The sequence below is a fragment of the Anopheles cruzii genome, chromosome 3 (assembly GCF_943734635.1).
Source record: "Anopheles cruzii chromosome 3, idAnoCruzAS_RS32_06, whole genome shotgun sequence".
Taxonomy (NCBI): domain Eukaryota; kingdom Metazoa; phylum Arthropoda; class Insecta; order Diptera; family Culicidae; genus Anopheles; species Anopheles cruzii.
In genome coordinates this window covers 31,492,299-31,515,956 of record NC_069145.1, presented here as the reverse complement: position 1 = coordinate 31,515,956, position 23,658 = coordinate 31,492,299, and the positions used below count along the sequence as shown (strand labels likewise).

Genomic DNA, 23,658 nt, shown 5'->3' with positions numbered 1-23,658 from the left:
TTGTGTCCGTTGAATGTATTTTTCTCAAAAGAGTGCACTTTTGTTGCATACGAATGTGCAATCTGGTGGAGCAATCAAGCACTGAAGCGCCACACAGCCAGCGCCGCCAAGGAAATCGTTCCACAATCGATCTGTTGCGGCGCGGTAAACTGTTCAAGGACTTCCCCGGACGCACCGGACATTTTCCTGCTGTCTATCGCTAGTGGCGAACATGGTACGGTGGCAGTGACTTTGCGGTGGGAGCTCAGGATTGCAAGATTTACAAACCGCTAATTGATGATGGTTTTAACGGTAAGGACTCCACAAGAGGATCTTCTTCACGGGCACCATAATGACGCTGTTTCGTTCATTTCGATCAATGAGACCGCTGCTCCAAAGCAGCAAAATCGGGGAATTTTTCCTATTTAAACGATTTTCCGATCTTAAATATCACCTCGATGGGGGCCATTTTTCAGGGATTTTTCATACACATTAGCTTTATGCAGCCACCGGAGGGTCAGGCTTTCGGTTAAATTACTCCGAAACAAATAATTAATCATTGTCTTGGCTTAGGAAGGACTCTACGCTCTACAGGGCTTCGCCTTCTTGCGGGCGTCTTTGGGCTCGGTTGTTCGATTCGATGTTTGTGGAAAGATTAAAACAAGGATCAACCCTACCTGAACGACCGGGGTACCGGCCGGCACCGGTACACGGGTGGGCCCCAGGGGGGAAATGAAAAACTGCACACCGATGCACCGGCCATCCAATGCGGGCCGGTTGTTCCCCTCGCCAGGACCGGCCTAAAATAATGACCAACTTCATTTGCCTCCCCAAAAAGGGTGGAGATGTCGCCTGTGGCAGTGCTGGACCCCAAAGACGCTGGCAGAAGACACTTTTTCTCCCGGGGTCCGGTCCGGCTTCAAGAGCGCCACCGTTCCCTGCCACCGAAAGTTGCCGTCCTCTTCTCCGACGGTCGACTATGTGCTCCGGGATAAGTTTTTCGACTAAACTAGAGCCAATCGGGGCGGTCCTGGTGGCGGCGGTGGTGGTTTGCAAATATACTCGAGACCACCGGGGTTCGGTGAAAGGGACATGAGTGTGGGATTTTTGGAAATTAGAAAAATAAACCTTAGATCCCAGGCCAAAGATGGAGCCGAGTTGTGTAGGAGCACAGGAGTCCGAGCATGGGGCGTTGTTGGCAGGACCGGTCCGAGCACCGAGCGAGGGAGCCGGGTGGTTGAGATAGTGGAACACTATCGCGCACTGCGTACTAATCCTGTGTGGCTGTTACGCTAGTTCTTGCATAATACCACTCAACTTATCACAACTTATCGCTGAGCGACATGACCCATCTAGACTTTGGGCTGCATCCTTCATAGTAGCAGAACCACTGCTCACCACGCTTATGGACCAAGGTGAGCAGGATGATTTTTCTAACATGCAGTGACTTAGTTCTTCAGCTTAAAACGGAACTCTTGTGCTGGTCCATTAGGTTCCACAAGCTCTTCTGGAAGAAACTATTGCATCCACTCTCGATTCTTGCGGAAAGATACACAATATATGGATACACCATCGCGCTGCAACAATAATGAAATGGCCCAAGTCTACTTCCACGGAAGTTTCCCCCGCAAATAGCGCCGTGAGATTGAGTAATGTTTTCCCCATTAGGCGCCTAACGCTGGAGGTGTCAATCATGGAGCTTCATTTGTTTGACTCAAGTCATTCGGGGCTTCTATCTCTTCTTAGCAAGAAGTAATGGGACCCAGAGTCCCCCCAGGATTTGGGCTTGATTGGACATTGGCCGCCCGGTGTACAGCAACGAAAAACAAGGACCAGTGGTCTTGGTCTTTAGCTCGGTTCGGTCGTCGGGCGCCCTGTGGACGCCAAGAAACCGGAGTCGGGATCCAGCTCTGCACCGGTGCTCGGGACGGCCCAACTCTCAGCTCCATGCGTACTGCGCGATGCAGTTCCGTCTCCGCCCGGGGCTCGGGTGTGTCCATCGGCGAAGAAGGACCATTTCTTCCGGGGCGTTCGTTAGCCAAGGTATTGCCAATTTCCCCGACGTTGCAATCTATTTCGTCGAGTGGACGCTGCCGGGAGATTTGTGATGGAGTCCCCAATGCGGCGTCCCCCCCGGACCCACCACCGGCGCCCATCGTGAGCGGCCGCAGCATCATCTTTCTTGCCGAATGGGTCCTGTGGACAAAGCAGAGATCCCTCCCGTTTTTATTTCCCAACCCTAACGGCTGCCGATGTGTGTACCCGATCATGGGAGGGAGCGTCTGTGTGAGCGTGTGTGTGTGTGTCACATCGGCGCTGGTAAGCCTTCTTGGGGCCGATAGGTGCACCTTTCTGAGGCCCTGTACCTGCGTATTTTTCCTCCTTGGTGGGGCAGATGGGTGGACAGAGCTTTTCCCGGGCTTCGCTGAACTTCAGATAAATCCTTTATTCAAATCTCCGCTCCCGGTCGGTCACCGGGACGAAGGCCTCGCTGGAACCCCGGGATGCATGTGGTTGGCTTGCGCCGCTCGGCGAGCCTTCCCTGGGCGACGGTAAAAGTAAAACAATATATAATCTTACGGATAAGGATCCGTTCGGCTCGCTTGGATTGGACGTTCTTTCGCTGCGGACCATCGTCAGACGCCTGTGGCCCACCCGGAGATGGCCACCCGGTGCTGTGTGTTGCAGGACTAAATAAAGGATCTCTGGTATTTATCGCCGGAGCCGAGCCGAGTACGCACATGCACGGGCCGGGTGCGTATACGCACTCAAGTCACTCGTCCGGACCGGCGGCTGGCTCCCGGGCTCTGTGGCTCCCGATGCGTGTGGCCGGGGACCCGTGGCGCACCAATCTTGGAGCCTTGACCAATCTTAGAGCCTCCTCCCCGTTTTTTCGAAGAACGACCAAAGAACCTCTCGCTCTGACGTTCGAACGCCCGGACCGGACCGTCCGGGCCCGGGCCCGGGGTTCCGTTACTCCAAGAGGAGGCCCTTAGAAAAATTACCCAACCCCCGCGCCGGCCGGAGATCGGCTCCTTCGTCTTAATCCCCCTGCCCCGGACCGGTTGGTTGCGGATGAGCTGCTTAGCCTTTGTCTCAGGCCCGACCGGGGTTGATCCGGGTTTCGCTTTGATCCCTCCAACACTCGGCCCACTCGGTCACATGCTGCATTCGGGTGGCCGCCCCGGATGCCGCCGCACGCCAGAGGCGTAGCACCACGGCACCAGCGACAAGCGATTGGTTTGTCCCCTGTTCCACGTCGTGAGGTCAAGAGAATTCGTGCCGGAGCTGTGGAGTGGGCGATTCGATGTTCCTCCGTTCGTTCGGACCGCAGTGTTGCGGCGGAATGGGGTTCCGGAACGACCTAGGCTTCTTGAAGACCTGCGCCAGCGCCGGCCACCGGTAGGCGTTCAAGGACTTCCCGAGGACCGTGAGGTCCAGCGACCGTTCGGGGTTCTCAGCCCGTCTCAGGCCGTAGGAGGCGTCGGCGAGATTTTATGAAACGGTCGTCGGACCTGGAACGGGAGATTGAGAATCACTACGTTCGACCACCACCACGCTGGATCCACAGGATGGCCCGGCACCGCCTAAGTGTGTAGCCGGCCTGCACTTACTTTCTGTGGGTCGGTCTCCACGCCCGGACACTACTCACACCGGACGCAAAAGCCATTCGTTAGGCCGCCGTATCGTTGTCGTCGGCCGTTGCAACCGCCCGGATCGGTCGTCGGCCATCTTTGCCATCGGACGCATCCACCGGAGCGGCCAGGGCCGGGCCGGACCGGATCACACTGCCAGATTAGAGTCCGGCTACACCAACCGGCCACGCGCGCGGGCGAGCTGGCGTCACCGAGGCCTGGATTGCATTCATTAGAATATCCTTTTGCCAGTGTCCACGGATGTGGCGAGCCCGAGGACGTCCCCGGGCCGGCAAGGCCGCACTCACCAGTTCGTGCGTTCCGGGGGGTTTTCTTATTATTATTCCACTTTGGCCATTATGGCCGACACCACAATCTTCACGGGGTACGGGTCACGGGTGGGGATATGGGGTCACGGGTGGGCACTGCGGGACCCCTTCCGCGAGCACTCGTCCATTGCGGGCCCACATACTCGACGCACCCATTGTTGTGAGGATGGTCCGCCCGACACGGATGGCCCGGCGCACCGGCGTAGAGTTTACTTTAGCTCATCCTTGCGGTGGCTGAGGACGCAGGATAAATCCTTCTTCTCGGTGAACCCCATCCACTTCTTTGCTCGAGGGACCAAGGGGTCGGCCGACTTCGTAAGAACCTGGTACCCTGTGTCCCGGTGAGGATGCTGGAGCCCCGTTTTTGGGCTTCGTCTGGTCAGTGCCGTATTTGGCCGCTGCCTAGCCCAAAAGCGGGCCCTTTCCTTGATTGGGTTATAATTTATTTAGCCGCTCCACAGGAGATTAAAAACTCCGAGCGTGACCCCCGCAGCACCTTCGAAGACTTGAGCGAGAACGCAAACGCGTTTGAAGGAAGCCGTGCTTGCCTGCGGGATGCACTTTGAAATGATTAGACACCGCTAGCGTCCGGCCGGCATGCGGCAGTTCACGGAGACATGACCGGGAGGACCTGCGCGAACCACAAATGTAGGCGCCCTTCCAAAGCTCTCGACATTAACCTAATATCTTGAGCTACTAGTAAGGTTTGTAATTGAAATAACTGTTACCGTGCACTTATCTGTTACTTCTAGACTTCAGGATGCGACAATAAGCTGAAGAGTAGTTGCTTAGAAAGAATGATTTTTTATCAGGGCAATTGTGAAACAAGTTTGGTCTATTTATTTGATAATTTATTGGGAACAGTCACACAATTGTTTGCAACTATGAGGGCAACCATAAGGCATTTGTCAACAAGTGAAATCCATATAGAAAACACTGTAAAAGCAGCTTTTAGAAAGTAACAAGAAAATCATAGACAAATGCTACCTTATTACCATGGAATCTTGCATACATTTAGGCGTCTATGAAGAAAAGGCAAGGTCAATTTGAATGCATGCTTTTGTAGCCCAATTTACCCATTGGGCCATTGCTTTAGAACTGTAGGTTGATGACCCGGTCGCAATTTATGGTCAAAGGGTACATTCCAGTAAGACACTCGCTTGCTTTACGCGACTTGCCGTTACTTTTACGAGAGAATCATTGACTGAAGTCGGTGCACTGCATATTTGATGAACCGAATGCATTGCATCGAACATCCTGACTGCCCTCCTTGTGTGTGTATGTGTGTGTGTGTGTGGAAGAATGCCTGCCTAACAGGTTGAAGGTTTCGGCTCCGATGGGACAGTAATTGCTTCCCGGCGTCATTTCGCTCACGAACGACGCCAAACGTCTGACGTCACGGGCCGATGCTGTTCGCTAGTATCGATGACTTTACTGCTCCGCTAATAACCGTCAATCATATCATTATGCTTCAAGACCGCAGCACTACAGTCTCGGCCACAGAACGGCTGTGAGCATCGCGTGCCCGAGCGAGTGAGCGACACAGATGCGAGAGACAGAGAGACAGGGTTGCGTTTACGCGGCAATGGCGACAACGGCAGAAGGCGAAATAAACAACCAATTTCAGATCATTTCCCTTGATAACCGTATTTTTCGCATTATGAAATTACGCATGATTGTTGAATAATCGACTACGGCGAACGCGACCGCTCGACGATCGGGCGCTGCTCCTGCCGGAGCTCCGAGCCGGAATAGAGCCCCAAAGTTCCCGGTGGCCATATGGCAGGCCGGGACTTTACTGGCCGGCCGTCTGTCTCGGGAGGTGACGCTTGTCCACGGACCCGCTGCCAGCGTCGGACCTGTCGGTTTTGGACGAGCGTTTCGATTGATTAGATTACGACCCGATTGGGGCTCGATGTCCCGCACACGCCCGCTATTGGCAACACTCTAAACTCTAAACTCCATGATAGCTCCATGATTGACATATGCGAAAGAGATCCTGCCAGTGCGGAAAACAGACAGAGGGAGAGAAGGAGAGAGAGTCCTCTTCCGTTGCGATAAAATCGATAGTTGGCTGGCTTAGCATCCCAGGGGTCGGTTTATGAAAGGATGCGAAAAGGACGAAGGCACCGGGTGCACATCAGTCACTGGCGATGGTTACGCCGAACCACCGATTCGGCGGCTTCGGTTGTCCTTCGAACATCTCACACCGGTGACTGATTGTTTGCATTGTGATTATCGATTGGGCAATGTGTTTCATCTTTGAAGTTACATGGCGGCCGGGCAAAGAACGTGGAGTGCAGTGCTCTAATTGTTTGGTACTTCGTTATTTACAGTTGATACAGTGGGTTTGGACTCCAAGCTGACAGTTTTTTCTACTCGAAATTAGAAAGTTTGTTCGTCAAAATGGACAACATCTAACTGGGTAGTGTAGAAGTAATAAAGGTTGTCGATCAATGGAATAAATAACGTACAGCCTTGATGGCTTTTTCGTAACGCAAGCATCAATCCTAATCGGAATGGAGTCTTTTCGAGGACGTCATCTTTGGGACACGGCTTTGCTGCTCGGAATACGTCCACTTGAGCCAGAACGTGTTGCTGTTTCAATTACCACGAATTATGGATGCCTCTCGACCACCGGAAGATGCATTTGTAAAACGGTCTCGGTTCGGTTGTTTTCCTGGCTCACCCCAACACACGCCCGGGTTTTGCAATCGTTGACCGATCTCGCCAGAGTTCCTTGGATCATGGTGATGATGGCGATGATGGGTGCTGATTAACCGTAACCTTCATGACGTGACGGAATTCTCAGAAACCTCACATCACAAGCCTGTCATCAAATCGCTTTTCCCGGCAGCGATACATTCATTTCATCACCTCGCAGCAAAGCAAAGGCCTTGCCTAGCCAAGCAAAGGTGCCTTCCGAGAGCAGCATAATTAGTGCAGTTATGGATTACCCCTAGTTTGTGTGCTCCTAATGCTCCGAGATTCCGATTACCATGGCGTACTTAACTCGAAGTTGATGATGCAATCGAATAAGTCCTACCTAAGCATCCACCTCCGAAGGTCAACCCGCCGGCTGGGGCCGGTTCAAGATCATGCTGCACTTAGTACACGGTGGGCGGCATCTCAGCTCATTAAACCGTTTCAAGCGAAACTACATTTCACTTTCCCACGCCACAGGCGAGTGAAAGTGGATTTATCGGTTGATCTCCGATATGAAATCAGCTGTAAATCCACACCAAATGCCCGTTTAGCCCTGGTAATAACGACACTACCTACGCCGGAGTCCGGACCGATTACGCATTGTTTATTCTCGGGCCCAGTGACTAATGCTAGACTATCCTTCTGTGCGTGTGTGTGCTCCTGATTGCCTACTGCGAGACCAACCTTCCAAGACTTCCCAGACGGATGTCTTAGACGTTTGGGAGCTGCCGACTTTCGGATGCTACTGAAGATGGTAATAAGGTCTCTCGGTCTCTCGGTATACATTTCTCTCTCGAGCGCTGTCTCTCGCTCTCACTCTCTCTCTCTCACTCTCTCTCTTTATCCCTCGCCATGTCCGCTGTTATTGACATTCGGGTGGTGTAACGTAATTATCGATCATAATAAATTTATGGTTACGAGCCACATTACGGCCACAGCTTCGGCCGGGTCGATGTCGGAGCAGTGGTTAGAGGGCGAGTGGCTAGTGTTTGTAGAGCACTTACAGGCTCGTTGTGCCGGATCGAGACACGGATTCCGGTTTAATGTGTGGCAGGACGAGTCCGAGTCCTTCGTCCACACACGGCAGATTAGTATCGGAGCATTTACGATTAGTTTAATTGCTTTCCGATCATCGTCAAACAAACGGCAACTGGGTCATCATCGCCGGGGGTGAGTGCCGAGGAACGTGTTAACATCCTGCCGGCCCACCAAATGTTGACAACCCCCTCCCAAAGGGTAGGTGGACGGAAGGAGCGTGTTTGGCCCGTCGCCGTGGCTCGGTGCTGAGAAAGTGAAAGTTCAAGGATAACATTCTCGAGCAGAGCGTGGAATGTTCTCGGCACGCCTTACCCTATCATCTTCACCATCATCGCCATCGCCATCATCATCATCATTAGTGTCAGACGGATGGTGTCTTCTTCGCTTTCCGCAGTCCAAGTTCATAATCATAAATATTTAGACTCGCCGCCGTGCGGTGCCACCGGGAGTTGATACCATAAATTATCTCATCATGTCACAACAAGGCTCCCCGAGGCGGCTTCCACGGGGTTGATTCTTGCTAACTTTCAACCTCGTTTTTTATTTATCCCTGCCCGTCGAAGCCCGTGTCACGCATGTCGCGGCTTGGACCTTCACGGCAATCTTCCGCTTTCCGGGGCAGGAATCAAGCGACGCGAGAAGGGACACCCCAAAGGACGGCGCGGAACCGCGGCGCAAACGGGACTTTCTAACCGTCTAATCCTGGCCGACCCAGCACGGTTCGGGAAGGATCTTAATTTGTTTTTGTTCATAAAATAAATGTTTATTTTTGTTTTGAATGCAAATGTAGCGTGCCGATGGAGCCTTCGCCCGACTCGACTCGTACGGATCTTCCCAGGCGCAAGCAGGACGCTGCATCGTGATCCTGGCGAAAGCATCTCGCGCACCAGGACCGCCCCGAAGGAAGAAGGCACTCTGAAAGGGCTAAGCAGAAAGTTGAATGCTGCTACGTTGTCAGACTGACAGTTCGGCTGACAATTCCTATACGGTCCGGTATGAAGACGAAGCCTATTTAGACGATGTTTTTCCTGTTCGGGGCCATCCAGGGCACGGTGGATGGTTTAGGTGGAGCATTCCGCTACGCACCACGCACACCCGCACACCAGGTATAAACAACAAACGGGGGGGGCATCATCCTCTCTCCCTCCCGGCGCTCCACTTTTCCACCAGCGAACGTCGTCCCGGTTTCGTGGGGGGATTTTTCTCGACACCATCAACACTCGGCCGCCCGGGCAAATGGAAAGAAGAGCAAGAAAATGGCTCACTCTGGCGTCGAAACTGGGCAGTATAGTTTTGTGTCGGAAGCTGTGGGCTTACCCCCGCGAAATAGGCGCACCACCAGAGACGGAGAAAAGCGGCTTTTCACGTTGTTTCACCACCGACGGCTTTTTCTCGAGCTTGTTGGTTGGCGAACGAATTTCATCTGCGACCGCGGAAAAACGAAACTCGCTCCGTGAAAGAAGACCCGCGTCCGAACTCTTTTTGTTTTCTGTTTTCTGCGTCCGTTATTGACAGTCCGTGTTGACAGTGTTTCTCAGCGTCCCCGGGCTCTGGCACTATGGGAAAAAGGTGGTAGGTGGTCAAAAAACTAGTTTAGTTGTTTGCGTTTGTGCCGCTCCCCGAATCCTTTGCCGAAGAACCTTAAACCGATCAATGTTGTCTGGGGGGCCGTGGGGGACAGATTAGTTAGTGGACGAATGTTGAGAATCAAAGTGAGGCGTTCAGTGCGAAGGGTCAGTTAGGGGGAACAATTGCTGAAGAACTTTGAATGAAATAATAACAACATAGAAAATATTATGTAAAAATGTTGTAATGTAAATATAACGTATCATGCAATGTTGAAATATAATGGAAAATCATGTATTAATATAATGTGCACAATATCGACTCGCTCTATACAGATAAACGGCAAGATCTCACTCTAGTGAGGGGAGAGATCCGCATCTCACTAGCGAAGGAAACCAACTGCTCGAATCCTGTGCTATTTCGGACAGTTTCGTGGAACGTAGGAAAAATGTATTTTTTTCAATTGTGAATAGTTTATTTAAATTGAATTAGTGAAATTATTGCACACAATCTGCCAATCTTAACATGCTGAGCGACGGATACCAGTAACGCAAATGAAAGCAATAATACAATATACGGGTATACGACAACTAATCAGCATTGTTTTATTTACAACTAATGTGTGATTCCGACACGTTTACTTCTTTTTGATGTACTTCAGATACTTGTTGGCATTGAACGTATCCTCTTCTACATCGTCCTCGATAACAATCTTTTGCTTCGGTTTGCGCTTCTCAATACGAGCCTTCCGTTCAGCTTCGGATAGTAAGCTTAGATCCAAGGGTAACTGAAAACAAAATCCAAAGTTATTAATGCACTTTTCTCTCTCAGTGGAGACGAAGAAAACATTACCTTGATTATCCTTCGCGGTTCGTGGTAGCTGATGTTGATGGTGGCCCCGTCGGGAAAAACCACCATGGTTGGGTAGCGGCGAGAGTAAATACTTCGATGCACTTTTACCACCGCAGCGCTGTTGGAGGAAATGCACCTTACCGAATTCATTGCACATGCCGGTAGCAGCCTAGATAAATGCAAATGCATCGCGACAGTTTTTTCGGAACTTTCTCGTGTTGAATAACACAGCGAATTCAATGTTTTGGTAGAAATGTCATCGGTCGCGGACGAACCCTTGTAGCAACTTTTTTCCCCTCCGAAATCGACCATTCTCATTATTTTCGAGCTTACGACTTTCGAGCTCGAAATTCACATTCGCCACGACAGAAAAATTAGAGAAAAAATATTAGGATATTTCAAATGTTTTACTAAAACTTTGTCCATGAAAATGTTTTATATTTATTTTGGAGTTTGTTGAAATAATCCACACACAAACAAATGTTTAAGTTATTTGAGCATAAAATTCAACGGTTTCCTTGCATTTTCCAGTGGCGGAAACTAATTACTTCTTCTTGTTCGAAAATGACAAACTCCTAGCCTACAGCCACTGAAATATTACAGTTTTGTACTACTTCATTTTATCATTGATCTTTGAGCCAATTTTTCGCATTTTGCGGGATTCCTTTTCAAAGCACAATAGTTCCTCAAGATGAAATAGTTGGCTATCCTTTGTCCATTAATCATGCTGCTAGACATAATCGGTCGACGCTACCGTATGAATAATCAATATCAATTAATATCGTTCTATGCACAATTGCTATAAAAGGCTGCCACCAATTGATTAGTAGCGCGAAGTAGTGTGATTGACCTAAACGACACCGAAAAACAAGCTAGAGTTATGTTAAAAGCTGACGGAGAGAAGAGTGTTTTCCTTTCGCGTTTCCGTTGGATATTATGGATTCAGCATGTGTTTGGAGTGTCCTCGATTTTCATGGATTCGTGTGGCAAATTTGCAGTGCGAAGTGTTCCGCAGAAGGTTTTATTTCCAGTTTTGGCAATATGGTATCTCGTGATCGCGCTGCTCATTCATTTTAGAAACGAGCCACCATTCTTGAGCGCGGGCCCATGTAATTAATTCTGTATGAATCAATTGAAGATTTTATTTATAAAGTTTTATTTTTATTCTAGCTCATATCCTTGGACTTTTCCATCTTTTCGTGATCATTGAAACAGTAACTGCGATAACCTTTCACATGTACAACATGATAAGTGCAACTTGGAGACCTTCGCAACTATCGCTTCTTCGTTGCTGGGAGATGCTCATTACTAAAATCGTGGAATTTCCTCTGCTGTACAATCGCTCTGTTGCATTTCATCGTATGTTTAGAAGATTTTGGCTGTGGATCATGTTTTTATCGGCCAATTACTGTGTTCTCCTAACTGGGATGGTTGTGAGCTCGCCAATCAAATTGATGAACTATAGCAATCACTTTATGTTTTATGCTATGAGAGTTTATGCTTATCTATCAGAGACCACGATCGTCGCTACGTTTGGCTTGTTCGCAATGCTTGTGCGTAGTATGATTGTTGAACTCCGAGCTATTCTTGATGAAGAAACAATAAGCGAAAACCGAATGCGATCCATTATTCAGTTATACCGTCATGTTTGCCAAATCATCGACTGTTTTTGTGCCGTTTACGGGTGGCCCCTGCTATTAGTTTGCTTTGAACACTCGCTCATCATAACGGATCGTTCCTTTTTCTCAGTCCGAATGTATCGTATGCCCTCGAACTTGACCATTTTCAAAGCTATCGCCATGACATTTTCCTGGGTATTTCCACCGTTACTAAACCAATTTCTTTTGCTCCGTGAATGCTCGGCTACGGAGGAAACGTTGTTTCTGTTCGAAAATCAACTGTGTGCGGTTGGTAAATTGCACGAACAAAATCGAGAAATAAGACATATGATCATCAGCTTTGAGCTGTTTGTGGTCGATCGGAGACCAAAGTTCCGTATATTGCATGCGCTTAATTTAAACTTCACAATTCTGTTGGGGGTGAGTTTGTAGACCCTTTTCTGATGGCTGTTCGTAATTTGGCCAATCCTTATTTTCACAGATTGGCGGACTGATAGCAACTTATCTCACCGTTTTCCTTCAGTTCGATAATGACGAATAAACGGCTAGCACGTGTGCAGCAATATCAGAAAACTCTGTTCATAGTTTCAATCGAATACCCCCGCTGATGGAGCCGTCGGTAGGAGCAGCTAGGGCTCGTCCTGCTGAACCGTGGCCGTGTGCCAATCTACCGAGGCAACGCAGTGGCCGGGGTGTCGGTGATTGACGTGGCATTTGCCACTCCAGCCATTGCAGGCCCGGGCGACTGGCGGGTGGTAGTGGCAAGAAACGATATAATACAATGAAAAGATTAAAATGGTCCAGGTACAAAAATAGCATTACTTTTAAAGTTTTTGTGGAAAAGTACCAGTACGAGATGCAGAACCGGAACTCCAACAATCCCGCAAAACTTCTTCCAACCGACTTCCTGTCGGAAGATGAGAGAAGCGAGTCCGGCGAACAGGTAAACTATTTTTTAAAATAAATACTATCATCATTTATTAATCTAGCAATTTATGCTCCACAGGACATCGATTACGAGGAGGAGTATTTGGAGATGGAGGATGATATCCCTCCCCCTACGATGGAGGATAATACCCCTCCCCCTACGATGGAGGATCATATACGTCCTTACGTCATTGTCTCGCCAGAACCTGCGATCGGGCAACTGGGACCCGACAATTAACAGGGACCCGACGATCGAATGGGCGATGCATAAACATATACCAGACGCGCCAGACGCCCCCCGCCAGACCACCAGACGTGCCCCGCCAGACCACCAGGCGTGCCCCAGTGAAGAATCATGCAGGGCTTATTGAGTTCGAACTGGCAGCCAACAACGTAAACAAATGCGCCAGTTGGTTGTCGCAGTTACTGACGAATTCAAAGAAAGGTACTGCCATGATAAACCGGAAGCTAAAGAGCGCGAAAGTGGTGCGTAAAATATTATGCACTTTTTTCGAAGAGCGTTTCTTGGCACAATGTTCTTGGGAGTTAGCAAGGGCAAGAAGATACGCCTTTCTGTATTTGTACATATGTGGGAAGTTACCCAATTAACTACCCAATTAATATTCGACGCATACTACAAGTATCCTGACTTTGAGGAGAAAACCATTAGCATTATTCGAAACATACATAAAAAATACATAATACATAAAAATACAATTTAACGATGGTTTTTTTATTTGTGCTTCGCGGTAATGCTCGGCGTCGAATTACTGTTGCTGACGCTGTTCACGTTGGGCGAGTCCTTCACTAAACTGCCGCTCCTCCATTGCTGCTTTCCTAGGAAACACAAAGGAAGGAATCACTCCGGGATGGTTTTCGATTTTAGGTTAAAAAGGTTATCTTTATTTATTCAGAAACACAGTTTCTTGTTAATAAGCTCTTGGCAGGCGGCTTAAGCTTCATGATTTTCGATCCTGGGAAACGCGTACCAACTACACTACCCGTGCTGGCCAGAAGCTCAGCCGGATGCCGAAATAGAACCTTTCGAATCGATGAGAAAAAACAACGGTTACATAAGATGCAAAAATCTCGCAAAGAATGTTAACTAAAATTAATTAATTTAATTATTATTCAAATTACCGAGTGTTGATTACCTTTTCGCTGTTCATCCTCTCAAGCTTTTGTTTCCCGTTATTTGGAATCGATGTAGCAGACTCATTGTCGAGGCTCAAGGCACGGAGAATCTCTGTGAAAAGATCACCACCACTACCGTTTATTACCCAACCGGAATGACAATTCAATCACCAACTCACCTGGGCTCCACCTTTTCCCACGTTCCGTAAGGATTTCGAGCACAGTCCAGTTTGGCTTCAGCTTCCGCTTCCCGCTTCCGGTTGGCCATTTTTTCGAAGTCTTCCTTCGCTTTGCGGTTCTTGCGGCCTGAATATTTGTGCCATGTTTTCGCGCCGCAACCGGGCCGCAATTTCGTCCGCATTCTCCAGTTCGTACTTGGCTTCCGATTCGGCTGTTTCTTTCTGCTTTTGCCACGCCATGTTCGACAGCTTCTCGTACTCGGCCTTTTTCATGAAACCCTCCGGCGGACATTCCCACACCGATTCACCCAATTTCACGTTCCAATAGTAAGTGTAACCTTCATCCGTTGCGGCTTCAACCCACATCGAACGATTTTCGTCTGTTTTGGAGGCATCTTCAGAGTGCTTACGTTTCGCGGTCGCTTTCTCTCTGTACTACTTTGTATCCTCGTCACTGTCGCCGTCAGCCAGGTAGCACGGGTCCGCTTCCCTGCCCTTCTTGGGCGGTGCCTTCGGTAGGGATCCGGTAGGTTCAGCGCTTTCCGCAACCGGCCCCGCACTTCCAACCGCTTCCTCCTGTTGCTGTTTCTCGTACAGCTCCCGCAAGCTAATGTCGGCACACGCACTAATGTCCTGCATGTACACCTTCATTGCAGAATCGTTCATTTTTTTCAGGTCCGCATCGATCTTGTTCTGCTCCTGCTGCGCTTTGTAGCTGTTGCGGCTAATATCCGTAAGCTTCTGAACGTTGAGCTGATGCCGTTTCCCATTTTCGTGGAATTGGACACTCTGCAAAAAGGCAACGATTAGCAACTGTTTGTACTTTTGTTCGATTGTTACTGTTACTTTGTTATCCGCTATCCAACATTTGCAAAAAACTAGATTTTAGTTCGATATTTTACAATATTTACATTTTCAAGGAAGGAATTTTTTCAATTTTTTTTTCAATTGTTGTTGAAGTGTCAAAAGTGACAGTAGATTGGTATTTTGGCCCGAGGATTGCTGTGCAAAAATTTCACAGTGAAAAAAGCAAAAAATGGAAGCAAAAACATCACGAAAGAGTGAATAAATAAATAAATAAAGAATCCATCCCTTCAATATCTTTTTTTTTCACACATCATGCCTCAAACACGAATGAGAAGGCGCAGGGTTGCCTGAGCACCTTGCGTGGACCTATAAACGTCTTCTCACGCTGACAAGATCGCTAGAGAGTGCCTTTTGGCATTATAGCATTTGTTTCGATCGGACTCGCGGCGTCGGATATTTCACTTGAATCGTGATGCTGGCCAAATACTTTTTATCCAAATTCTTGGAGCGTGAAAATGTATTATGTTTCGTCGATCTAGAGAAAAAAGAGGACACCGAACGAAAACACTGCCTATAGCAACCTTGGCCTTGGTGCGGTGGCAATTGTCCAGATTGTCAACAAACGATTTTCATCAACGCCTAGAACTTGGTTGATTATTTTCGAGGCGTGACTTTGCGCGTTCCCGAATCCCAAATCGAAGGTCCATCAATCCAAAATGTTATCGCAGTATGTTGAAGAACTGGAGCAGGTAAATGGCTTTCCAGCGGGACGCTGCTTTGGTGGTATCCTGTTGCTTACTCCCATTCCGTGCCACCCATAGGATCCGTTCGAGGTGGAAGAATTCATCGAGCGACTATGCTGGCGAACGAACAACGAAATTGGTTCCGATCAGTTCGATCCCGATCTGCTGTACGAGACGTTCGTTGAAACCATAAAGGACATGAAGATTCTGCAGGAACGGCAGCAACGAAAGTGTGACAAACTGGAAGAGGCACTGAAGGAGGAGCAAGCGATCTTTGTGAAGGCGATTGACAAGTTCGTCGCGAAGCACCAGGTATCGGTGGACTACTTCCATCAGCTGGACGAAAAGATCAACTCGGTCGCCGGCAAGGTGATCCATCTAGGCGAGCAGCTTGAGAACGTCAACATTCCGCGGAGTCGCGCGGTCGAGGCACAGCTACTGCTAAACCACATGACGGAGTTCCTGACGCCGGGCCCGATCGTGAACGACATTTACAGCGATAAGACGAAACTGTACGAGGCGGCCGATATCATACAGAAGTTGTTTCAAATCTCGCAGGATCTACCGGCGCAGAGGTTTGCGAACGCGAAGAAAAAGATCGAAGCCAAGTATGACGACATCGAGATGCGGCTTATCGAGGAGTTTGCGACGGCCCAGAAGATGGAGAACATTGAGCGGATGAAGGAGCTGTCGGATATACTGTCGCAGTTCAAGGGCTACACGCAGGTGATCGATGTGTACATTGAGCAAAGCCAGGCCACCACGTACGGTGGGCGCGACGTGTTCGAGGGCATCGTGCCGCTCTGCCACAAGCACTACAAAATCATCCAGCAGGTGTTTAGCGCTCCGGACAAAGTGATTAGCAAGTTCATTCTCAACATCTACCAGCTGAAGATCAACCAGTTCGTGCAGACGAAACTGGACGACCGAAAAGACGAGCATAAATATCTGAAAACGCTATCGGAGCTGTATTCCCGTACGCTCAAGCTTAGCGCGGAGTTGCAGGAGTTTTTCAAGGGGTCCGACGATGATCTGCTGCAAAAATTGACGGCCAACATCTTTGATCGCCATCTGGCCACCTACATCGAAGTGGAATGCCGTACGCTCGATGGTCGGTGTCAGGCGGAGCTGAAAAGATTTTACGAAAACAAAAACCACCAAAAGAAGCAGATCGAACGATTCCAGGAACTGCGACGTGATATGCAGGCCCTGATAGGGGCCCGCGCTAACATAAACATTGCCCAGATCGAAGACTACGGGGGTGAAACGTTTCTCTCGGAGGAGCTGGCGATCAATTTGCTGCAACAGTCGACACTAGCGTTCGAACGCTGCTGCCTGCTGTCGAAGGAACCAGAACTTCCCCGTCACATTCTTAAATTGGCGGACATTTTGCTGCGCAATCTGCTCCACGAGCATTGTGATTATGCGCTCGATCTCGGTCTGCAGGCCATACCGATCGCGGAATGCAAAAGCGTGCCCCAGATATACTTCATGGATGTGGCCCAAAAGTGCAACGCCATCGTGCACCTGCTGGAGAAGACGTACAGTGCGAGCGTGACCCCGAACGTGGTCGGTACACCACAATACGGTGACTGCATTCAGAAAAAGCGCTCCTATCTCGAAACGGTGGAGAATAAGATCGAAACGGGACTGGAGCGCACGCTTAATGCCATCTTCGGGTGGGTCAAGAATTACCTGCAGAGCGAGCAGCGAAAGTCTGACTTTAAACCGGACACGGATGTAGACACCGTGGCATCGAACGCATGCCTCTCGGTAGTCCAGTATCTTAACCCACTGATAGGGCTGTTCCAGAAGACGGTGGATGGTGAAAATCTTGTGGCCGTCCTGACGGAGTTTGGCATCCGCTACCATCGTGTAGTGTTTGAGCATCTCCAACAATTTCAGTACAACACGGCGGGCGCTATGTGTGCGATATGCGACGTTAACGAGTACCGGAAGAGTGCACGAGTTCTGCAGAGTCCGCTCGTGACTCAGCTTTTTGATGTTCTGCATGCGCTCTGCAACTTGCTGCTTGTGAAGCACGAAAATTTGCAGGAAGTCTGCGGTGGCGACACACTCAACTATCTGGACAAATCGGTCGTCATGAACTTTATACAGCTGCGAAGCGATTACAAAACGATCAAAATATCAAACTCACTCAAAGGAATATCCGACCAGAGGATGGTTTAGAAAGGGGAGGAACATCTGCTGTCCGTGTTAGTCGGGAATGAACATAGATAACATAATAAACCTACTCTACTGATCAATAATGTATGCGTAACTTTATTCAGCCGGGAAGAGCTATGTCGGTATTATAGTAAAGTTCTGCCTCTGTTGCTTATGCAACGATCGTCTGGGTCACCCAGTCCACGTACTGGTCGACTTTCGTGTAGACACCCGGCCACCCCGCTTGCCCACAGGGGGTCGGTCCGAACGAAACCAGTCCAATCAGGTACCAGTACTGAATCGCACCGGACGTTTGAATGGCCGTCAATGGGCCACCGGAATCACCCTGGCAGGAATCTTTTCCCTGCTCGCCACCGGCGCACAGCTGCGTCGATCGCAACGTGACTCGCTCCCTCTGATACACTTGATTGCACGCATCCAGCGTCACACCATCGACGGCAACTTTTTGCTTGACCGTGCTAAACCGAGCCGTGGCCGTACGTCCCCATCCCGCCACCTGCATCCGGAATCCAACGTAATTTTTCGTTCGCAGGTCGCTGGCTACCGGAAGACAGATCGGTTTGACGAAGTCGGAAAACGCCACCACGGTCTGCAGCCGCAATAAGGCAATATCGTTGAACTGTTCCACGGAGGTCGGCACGTACTCCGGATGGGGGATTTTCGCTACAATCGCAATGTCCTGGGGTGGAGGCGAACAGTCGACATCGTCACCCAAACCTTCGCAATCCTGAACGGTGGCAGTGTCCCACTCCCCCAACCGCACCTCGGCCCTGCGGTGAACGAGGGCGATATAATTGAAGAAATAAACATACAAGCCGAAAGAGTTAGATGAGAGTATGCTTACAGATTCCAGGTAACCGGTATATCTTTGCCGTTGACGCAGTGAGAAGCAGTCAGCACGTAGCGATCGTTGATCAACACCCCGCCACAGTGAAAACCGGCAACGTTGTTTGCTGTTGTACAAAGAGAAGGCGCGGACCATTAAGCCCAAAAGACCATAAAAACCGTGTATCCGGTGTCAAACGCATAAATCTGTGAGAGAGCGTAACCGACGCGTGTGTGGGTGCGTAGTTACAAATTTCACACATCATCGCCATTTGCCAAACAGTTCGGTTCTCCAGTCATACGTACGTTTTTCATACTTGAGCAGTGCGAGCCACGGAAACTCGTCGATTTTTGTGTTAACCCCACCGTAGATACGGTCGCTGGTCTGGATGCCGCACTGGCCCGGGGCCGGAAGTAGCTCCGCACCAACACGGATCGGAGCCTGCACCCCGTCCGAACAGCAGACGAGCGGATGATTTTTGGCCGCCGACCAACCGCACTGCGTTCGCTGCAGATAGACCCGATCGGCATCGAGCAGTGGTTTTTTCTGGATCAGTGTGTACAGAGTGTTGCAATCGCGCAGCAATATACACTGGCCTATCCCACTGTCCGGCATGTTGCATTGTTCTGCGAAAAGAGTAACAGAATTGTTTGACTGAGCCACTTCGCCGTAAAACACACTCCACGCACTCCGCCGAATGCGTAGCCCTCGCCTATCGACCGAGGTCAGCTGCGTGCCCGGCCAACCGATCGTTGATAACCGGGGTGGGATCACTTACGGGCTGAGACCGTGTTTAGTATCACCAGCAATAGGCACGACAAAAACAAGTTCCTAGGTCCCACGCTCATCGCTGTTACGTCTTGTCTGTTCGAAGCTCTTCGAGTAACTAGCGCCGCGAAATCGTGACGATCAGAATAGAGAAGATCACCGATTCGCGCTCGTGGTGGTCGGAAAGGCGAAAGGGGCGAACCAAGTGTTGTTAGCCCACCTATTCGCACTTCAATCGCCTCAAACGCGCGGCCAAGTAGCTGAGCTTTCGGGAAGGGTACATGAGCGATCGGGAATCCCGCCAGCGCGGTGATCTTTTATTGTCCGCTCGGTCGCTCGCCGGATTAATTACTGTGCCGCGATCTGGAACTTTGTCTTTTTTCTGACCCACCCAAATCGCCTTTGCTTAGCGGCGCCGAGCAGGACAGAGCAACTTGATTGCATATGCGGTCCCCCGCGACGCCTCTGCCCCACACTTGCAGTTTGCCGAGTTTGTTTGTTTGCTCGCTTCATACCGGTTTTCTTTCGTAACTGGTTTCTGCACTATCTCGGTTCGTCCCCATGCGAAGGTTAAGGTTCGGTCCCGAAAATGTACGATCTTCACGCACAGATGTTCGATATCGCGACCACACAAGAAATATTTCACTGCTACGTAGCGATGAAATGTTTCTTGTTTCATGTTCAAATGCAACGTACGCAGATCACGTGATCACGCGATCAGCCAATTGAAATATTCTTCCCAACCACATGCATTTCAAATCGGAATCTTCAAATCGTCATATTTTCCAATCATCAAGAAGGTTTGGTTTTTCAAGAAGAGAACACTATCATCAACGGGCAGACAAAGGCGCTACAATTGGTGACTGATGATGAAAATGATTCCAAATCAAAGTACAGCTTCAAATGCTTCCACCATCATCTATTGGTCCGTCTAAGCAGTGCCAAACTGTGAACATAGGCGAACGAACGAAACAAAAGAAAATGAAGTGTGGAGTGGTCGCTGTGGCAAGTGTACCGACTGAATTAGTTCCCCTTCGTTTGGAACGAAAACGAATGTGTGTAGGAAAAGGCAAGTGGAGCCAGGCGCGGGGTTGACCTTAGAATTGTCTCAAATCGTGTTAGAAATGGTGAGGTTACATGGCAAAAAATAGCCACAGCCTCAGGAAGAAAGAAAAAGACAGAGAGAGAGAGAGCGAGAGAAGGAAAAACAGACACAAAGTACAAGCAGTCACACGATTCAGTCATGGATTGTGTTTTTAATTTCACTAGAGTGTTCGATCCCACCAGTGCATGTGTGTTGCCCTCCCCGAGCTAAGGCTAATGAGACGCATCGGAATCTACGCGGCCTACAACACAACGTTGGCCAATATCCACTCGATGTACGACGAAATGCGCGTGTAGACACCGGGAAAGTTTGACACCCCGCAAGAACGCGGTCCGAACGAGACCAGCCCCAGGAGGACGAAGCGATCGCGCGTGGACACGGCTTCGTTCATCAGTGGCCCGCCGGAATCGCCCTGACAGGCGTCTCGGTTCTCCTGTCCCTGCACGCACATCTGGTTGCCGGATACGATGATCGGATTACGCGAGTTGACGCTGTAGCGGGCGTATGCCCCGGCACACCTCGTAGTATCTACGATCGGCAATCGGAGCCACTGTAGGGTCGGGCTCGGTACGTTACTGCCTGCGGAAGACAAAAAAGTAACCGCTCAATTCGCTGTACCATTCGGTTGCCCTGGTTGCGGAAGTCACACGGCGCTTACGATTGTTGGTGGATCCCCAGCCGGCTATGATGCCCATCTGGCCGGTCAGATTCAGCGCGTACGGTGCGTACTGGTCCATGGGCAGACACAGCGGGCTGATGATGTTGTATGTTTCGGTCGTCTCCCGTAGTTTGATCAGCGCGATATCGTTGGCGTATTTCGGGGTATCGTAGTTACCGTGCGGCAGGATCCGCTCGATGGCAAAGTCCTGGTAACGAGCGCTGCACCGTGGATCCGTCACTGCATTGCACTCCAGATCGCCCAACCGAACGCTGACGCTGAGGTAGAAGAAATAGATGAATCAATTACAACCCTATGACGCATCCAAGCTGGCGGAAAGCCTACATTTCGAGCTCGTCGATCAGATTCGTCACGCAGTGGGCCACCGTAATGACGTGCCGATTGGTGATCAGTGATCCTGCGCAGCGATATGTCACACGTCCGGAGGCTACGAAAACGGAAGAGTTCGTGACGTTACAGTTAATATAAAGTTTCCGTTGACGGTATAAGAATGTACTTACTTCGATTGCGGTACGCTAACCGTGCCATCCACGGAAACTGACCCGGAACTTCGGTTTCACCACCGATGATCCTCGTGTTAACTGAAAGCCCACAGAGTGGTGTATTGACCATCGGTGCATCGGGCAATACCGTGGGCAACACCGTGGCCACCGAGTCCGTGGTCGTAGCCGGTAGATTTGTGGTAGGAATGGCCGGCACCGTAGTGGTGATACCCGCCGCCAACCGCACGCTGCCCGACCCAACGGCTACCGGTCGTCCTGTGGTAGTCCGCATGATGGGCGCTATGTAAACCTTCGTCGGGCGTTCGGCATCATGGCCCGGGTAGATCTCCGGTGGACAGTTTTTCATCGTTTTCGGATCTTCAAAGTGAGCGATTGTGTTCTGTACGCCCGACACACCGGTCTGTTTGCCACGGTGGGTTGCAGACTGGCCCCGTTTCCGGGACATCGGTACATACTTTGGCCGCTCGGTCGGATGGTCCTTCGACCAGCGCTCGTGCTTTCGGTTCGTGTAGCCTTCATCCCAGCCGATCGCCTGCGAAGAGTCGTACGAGTAGTTGCCGTCCCCGTCGTCGTTATCCTCGCTTTCCCCGCCGTAATCTACATCATGTAGCCAGCTGTCATCGAGCGGACAGCAAACGTTGGGTTCGTTGTCGGTGCCGTACCCGCAGGCGAGTTGCTTCAGCTTCGAGTTGAAGTTCCCGTAGCTCGACTTGGGGCTCCGTAGCATTTCCAGTATTTTGGTACAGTAGCGCAGTTTCTGGCAGCGGCAGTTGATGCCACTGCGCCGCGAAACGGCCGGTTCCGGTCGGTGGTGGTCGACGCGTTGATCGAAGCGAAACACCTGCGGTCCCGAATGGTCGTAGTAGTCATACTGGTTGCCCCAGGGGTTGGCGATCGCTGTAAGGTGCGGGGAAAAATCATAACCGGATCACGGTTGGTAGACTTTGGTTATCAACACTGCACAGCTGCTTAATGAAGAGCTTTTCGTATCTCCCATTGACTGTACAGATGGCTCTTTCCGTTTCACCCTCCACCCAGTGCCAACAGGCCGACATAGGCCAACGGTTGTGGTTCGGTTATGCGGTGCAGCGGATGTTGTGTTCGCCAAACGGTCAAGGCTGTCAGACGTTACGTGCCTGAAGGGCACGCGTTTGAGCCTAGAGACCGCTGTTATGCATGATTTCGGCCGAATGCACCGCTTGGTATAATGATGTAAACAGTCATTTTCCCATTGCCAAACGGAAGGACCACGGACGGGGTTAAAATCGGAAGCATCTCAAACCGAGCGTTGAACGCTAATTTATTCTCAGTTTTTGCTAATTTCACCAAGATTTGTTCGGTGCCCGATGGGCCCAACGAACTTGACATCGCGGAGCAATGAATTGCCAGAACTCGTGACGTGAAGGTCAATGCTGTCGCTTTGCTGATCGCTGACTAGCGATAGTCCAATGAAGAAATGGTCAAATTTACACTCTACAAGGCTGATCGCTGATCGAGAGAAAAACGGCTTCACACTGGAACGAGTTTGTCACCCTTCCAACAAAAAAACAGACCAACAGAACGAGTTCGAAACTGATCTACGCTAATCGTCGCTGGAATACGGTAGGCCAAAAATGGCACAAGACAGCAGAAATCAAATTTAGCCGGGCAGGGTTACCAAAAAGGAACCGTTCGAAGAGAAAAAGTCCATTACTTTGAATCTAGCGAATGGATTTCCGGTCGTCATGTCCCTACGGGGGCCGACTATTGGTTTAAGAATATTCACGAAATTTAACCTTAAAATTATTCAACAACTGCGCACACGCTGGCTCTAGCGCAGTGTTTGTATCGTTTTTATGCAATAATCTTTAACCTCATGATATACTAACTTGACCTTGACCTTAATCTTCAAACACATTTTGATACACTGCCTTCACGGTAGAAATTAAGTTGAATCAGTCGCGCATGAAAAAATACTACCTCGAATCAGCGTTATTACCAACAAAGAGATTGTATTCGAATTAATTAATTCATTTGTTTTTTGCTTTGCACACAGTTCCTATAATTGCGGAAATGACTAACATTTCTGTGGTCACT

General features: G+C 49.8%; 3 protein-coding genes and 1 pseudogene across 3 annotated transcripts; 1 reads left to right on the top strand and 3 right to left on the bottom strand.

The window, feature by feature from the left end:
• Window positions 1-9,808: 9,808 nt before the first annotated feature.
• LOC128273726 (39S ribosomal protein L55, mitochondrial-like) lies at window positions 9,809-10,323 on the bottom strand. Its single transcript, XM_053011756.1, has 2 exons — window positions 10,106-10,323; window positions 9,809-10,040 (listed from the first exon to the last, which is right to left on the bottom strand). The coding sequence occupies exons 1-2, from the start codon at window positions 10,292-10,294 to the stop codon at window positions 9,891-9,893; spliced, it is 339 nt and encodes a 112-aa protein (XP_052867716.1). The 5' UTR covers window positions 10,295-10,323; the 3' UTR covers window positions 9,809-9,890.
• Window positions 10,324-13,418: 3,095 nt separating this feature from the next.
• Window positions 13,419-15,082, bottom strand: LOC128270221 (WW domain-binding protein 4-like; annotated as a pseudogene).
• A 333-nt stretch (window positions 15,083-15,415) lies between these two features.
• LOC128272071 (exocyst complex component 5) lies at window positions 15,416-17,717 on the top strand. The gene is made up of 2 exons (XM_053009801.1): window positions 15,416-15,520; window positions 15,593-17,717. The coding sequence occupies exons 1-2, from the start codon at window positions 15,488-15,490 to the stop codon at window positions 17,702-17,704; spliced, it is 2,145 nt and encodes a 714-aa protein (XP_052865761.1). The 5' UTR covers window positions 15,416-15,487; the 3' UTR covers window positions 17,705-17,717.
• A 52-nt stretch (window positions 17,718-17,769) lies between these two features.
• Window positions 17,770-22,950, bottom strand: LOC128270220 (uncharacterized). The gene is made up of 9 exons (XM_053007622.1): window positions 22,944-22,950; window positions 21,580-22,479; window positions 21,404-21,506; window positions 21,059-21,336; window positions 20,654-20,979; window positions 19,306-19,555; window positions 18,833-19,153; window positions 18,546-18,654; window positions 17,770-18,471 (listed from the first exon to the last, which is right to left on the bottom strand). Exons 1-9 carry the CDS (start codon window positions 22,948-22,950, stop codon window positions 17,853-17,855), a joined length of 2,913 nt encoding a protein of 970 aa, XP_052863582.1. The 3' UTR covers window positions 17,770-17,852.
• Window positions 22,951-23,658: the final 708 nt, after the last annotated feature.